Raw genomic sequence first — 4,333 nt, 5'->3', positions numbered from 1 at the left:
CACTATTGTCCATTGTATTAAGTCAAATTTTTCTTACAAAAATTTCATTCTTACATTATCTGCAAAATACTGATGCATAATATTAAGGTGGAGATTTCTAAACGCTATACATGGCATACAAAAAATCTCTCAAAGTTCTGTCCGTGGTTCAAAACGTACATTAATGCCGGTTTTGGATTTCAGGACGATGTTGAACCACGATGTGATTGGGATCTCTGAGGGGAGAAGACGGAACTTCCTCAGTACCAGGGACACCACACATTTTATTTCCAACATTGCGTACTTTTGACCTGTTGAACAGAAAAAAAATCTGCTTTACAATATTCCAACAAATGTTTTATCAGGATGTAATCAAATTTTGGATCAGATGTTGAATCTAAACTGATCCAGCCATTTTCAATCAAATTATGATTAAGTTTGGATTTGTGATGAACATTTTGATTGTATTTGTAGGTACTTTGGTATTATACCGACCACATCCTGACCGGAAATGCCTTGTGAGATTTTGGTTGATCTGCTTACTAGAGTAGAGAAAAGATCAACCCCCCAATCCTTTTCCCCCCAATGTTTGGTTAAGGTCGAGCGGTCAATTACTCTATACAACAGTGAGGCGACCAATGTCTTGACTTGTATTTGTTTAATGAACGAGCTAAGAAAGTCGATCAGAGAAGTCCCTAGCCATTAGTGTAGCCTTTCAATGGCAACCTTAGGCAGCTTTTAGACTCTACTGAAGTTCAAAACCGTCCCGTTGAAACTTTAAAATACTCTAGCTCACTACCTCTCTTATTCATAGATACTTCATAAATAAATAATTCTGTACGGTCAGGAGTAAGCTGCACTGGTGAATTTCAAGCCAAGCACAAGCAGTTTTGATTATTCCACTTTGAATGGAACAAATGTGGAAGGTGAAAGGCAAGCCCTTGCACTAACCCAGAGTTGTCTGAAAACTCCACTTCAACCAACAACCAATAGAAGGTTGTTTCGTCTGGTGCGAAAGAATCGAACTCACTAGTTAAAAATTAACCCATATTTGTTTGTCTCACAACCCACATATAGTGTAGCGCTCTTCAAGACAACATCCAAAAACAAGGCAAACAAAATTCAATGAAACGACCAAATCCATCAAATTAAAAGTTACCCCACCCATTGCAAACATTAAAAACTTTCCTTTTGAGAAACATCATTCGTTATATTAGTTTTGCTTCTTTCACAATACACTTTTTAATAGGTCATACTTGTAACCCACTACCAGATGTATAAGTAATAGTTATATCAGCCATCAACCATGTAGTTTAATCTTTTATCTTTTATTCTCTCGTATCATGATGGATTGATATATTTCGTGGAGAGGAAGACATAAATATGAATTCTATTAAACATTTATTCACTTGAGATTTTTTAAATCATTCAATAGCCTAACATTTTGATTTCTAAAAAGCTTACTGCCGCTAACAATAAATTTCTTTATTAGATAAATGCCTCTATCAAATTCATTAGTTTGCGCGATTTTACCAATGTGAAATGTCCTCCTCAACAAGCTCTGGACTAACCGTGTGATGCAACGGAGGAGACATTTGTAATATTTTTTTTAACTTGGTGGTGGAAGTAACAATACTACTTCTCTGTCTATGTTTTGCTTGATTTTGGCTTTTTGTTTTCTTCTCTGCAATTCTCATTTAAGGTTGTCACCTGAAGAAGGGGTAAACTACTTTCTTGAAACATTGTTAGTTAATTTTGGTAAACAATATGACTGATTATTGTAATCAATGAATTTTTTCAATTCTTACACACTGTTGAGGAATATACAACAAACAACAGTTTATATATGCAGACCAAGCACAAGTTACCTAGAGGATTTCCCTACTAATCGTTGTAACCACTGCAGCGGTTTTCCCTATCTAAATACTAGTTATACTACTAGCCGGCCATCTGAACCTTACAAAACCCTACCTCATAAATAACATTTTAATGATAGTTTTCTTACGTTTCTAATTCCAAAATATGTATTATGAGCATTTACATTTCCACTTTAATTAAAATTAAGAGTTTTTATCAACAGAGAAAGCGTTTGATTATTTTTTTCAAACTGATCATATAATTACTGTGAAAAATAACAAAACGTAAATGCTTAGAAATAAGATAATTTAGAGTACTAAAACTGTCCCTTTGTGGTTTTTGCAGACAAAAAACATGGGGGCTACTATGTCTTATAAAACTACGCATATAGAAAAATGAACAACAAAATTTAATAACAAACATCTTATTTTTGCATTTTATTCACAGAAGACAAAAACTATCACCAAAATTAAACTTTCTGCATGCTAATTTTTATAGAATGCCATAAAACCATATTTTTGGATTGACCACTTAAATACACATCAGTTATCATATATAAAGTAAAGTTATTAGTAAGGAAACCCAAACATTTGTAAATAAAAAACAAACTAAATAAAACAATATAATGATACAAAATAGTTATATAATAATTGCCACTTACTTTTGTTTTATAGTTTTTTATACGTTAAAAAACCTTGGTTCCTCATCGCACATTTAATTAATATTACTAAAATATGTGTTGACACTAAAAATAATTGAGGTAATCATTAATAAATGTTTTTACTGTAGTTCAAATTTCTCATAAGAAAATACAGTTTTAAATATATATTTGACACTGTACTGTATTTTGTGTCTCATTGCACAAACTATTATTATTAAAAGAATATTAATAAAAAGTAAATAATATTTTTGATTTATAAAACAATGTTAGAAGTTATAATTACAATAAAAATTCAATGATAATTCAAAAGTATTACTCACCGATACAGTTCCTTGGGCCGGCACTGAACGGTACGAAGAGATACGGGTGAGACGACTTTGTGTCCAAACCGTTCCGGATCAAACTTATATGGGTTGGGATAAAATTCTGGGTCATGATTCATAGGCTCTATCAGTATCATAACTGAAGTGTTCTTAGGAACAGTGTAAGCCACCTGCAAAATGTGCATAATTTTATTGACAGGATAGAATTTAACAGTTGTGTTCAAAATGCTAAACACAGTACAAACCATTTTTATGTAAATCCTCTAATCCCTAAATAAGAAAAGTATATTTATATTCCTTGATTAGATGTGTAGAAAAGTGAACAAATAGTTCTGTGTATTACACTATGTTTATGATTTTACATCTATTCAAATTTTTGCAATAAACGTACTTGTTGACGTGTTAAGATAGCAACCATTCAAAATCTTGGAAAGATGATATCTAACATTCCAGTCATTGTAGAGCTCATGGGTTTTAGAATTGTCAGATTATTTACAATAACTTAGTACACAGAGTCTTAGTGCCTCATAGAAATTTTAAAATACGAAGTGTCTAGGTGTTACCAAATTTGAGAAGTTTAACACATTGACTGCGAATGGATGGTTATTACTAATCTGACTGTACTTAAGTCGGTACTTGTCTTGTGTCGAAGTGAAGGTGTTAACAACATATTTGGTCATTACAACTAATCTGACATCTGACTATACATAAGCTCGGTACATGTCTTGTGTCGAAGTTAAGGTGTTAACAACATATTAATATAGCTAGAGAAGTAACATAGTTATATTATAGTTATATCAATGTAACATTGACTGCGATGGATGATCATTACTACTAATCTGACTGTACTTAAGTCGTCGAAGTGAAGGTGTTAACAACATATTTGGTCATTACTACTAATCTGACTATACATAAGTCAGTACATGTCTTGTGTCGAAGTGAAGGTGTTAACAATATATTAATATAGCTAGAGATGTATCATAGTTTAACACATTGACTGTCCTAAAATCGTACTGATCTCGTGGTGCAGTTGAAAGTGTTTAAAAACAAGCATAGTAGTGTGCACAAATGAGTGATACACAACAAGTGCCATAATTTTTCTAATTGATTCTATTTCTTGTTGACATAATTAACATTTGATGACTATTGCGATCGACTGTCAAATATAAATCCCAAATATTATTGATTAAGAATCCACACCCCCAGCCCCCTCCTCTTTCCAATAAACCAAACTAGCCCGCATATCTCACTTATGTGCATTGCACGAACAAGATCTGAAAGCGCCCGAGGCGATCAGAGGGCATATTGTCTCAATCCCTTACGGCTATAGGCATAAATTTTTAGATCTGTTAAAAAAACCATTAAACGGGGTTAATAAATTTTTGATTGAACCCGTTTTTTATATTAATTAAACATCTCTAGTACAACTCTATTAAATATTGAAATTCTGATTTTTCAAATCTTAAAAAATATAGCTTTATTACTATTTGGTAAAAAGTTTACCACTCAATAT

At 32.4% G+C, this 4,333-nt stretch overlaps 1 protein-coding gene across 1 annotated transcript; it reads right to left on the bottom strand.

Annotated features, from left to right (window-relative positions):
* Positions 1 to 108: 108 nt before the first annotated feature.
* On the bottom strand, positions 109 to 2,990 carry LOC124375151 (probable cytochrome P450 4d14; the record flags this gene model as incomplete). Its single annotated transcript, XM_046833262.1, is given in 3 exon segments — positions 109 to 290; positions 2,818 to 2,867; positions 2,869 to 2,990. Coding segments are annotated over 3 exon segments (333 nt in total), but the record flags the coding sequence as incomplete, so codon positions are not given.
* Positions 2,991 to 4,333: the final 1,343 nt, after the last annotated feature.

The sequence above is a fragment of the Homalodisca vitripennis genome, unplaced genomic scaffold (genome assembly GCF_021130785.1).
Source record: "Homalodisca vitripennis isolate AUS2020 unplaced genomic scaffold, UT_GWSS_2.1 ScUCBcl_14357;HRSCAF=25032, whole genome shotgun sequence".
Classification (NCBI taxonomy): Eukaryota; Metazoa; Arthropoda; class Insecta; order Hemiptera; family Cicadellidae; genus Homalodisca; species Homalodisca vitripennis.
The sequence above is the reverse complement of the archived record's forward strand: the minus strand, read 5'-3'. Positions and strand labels throughout refer to the sequence as shown.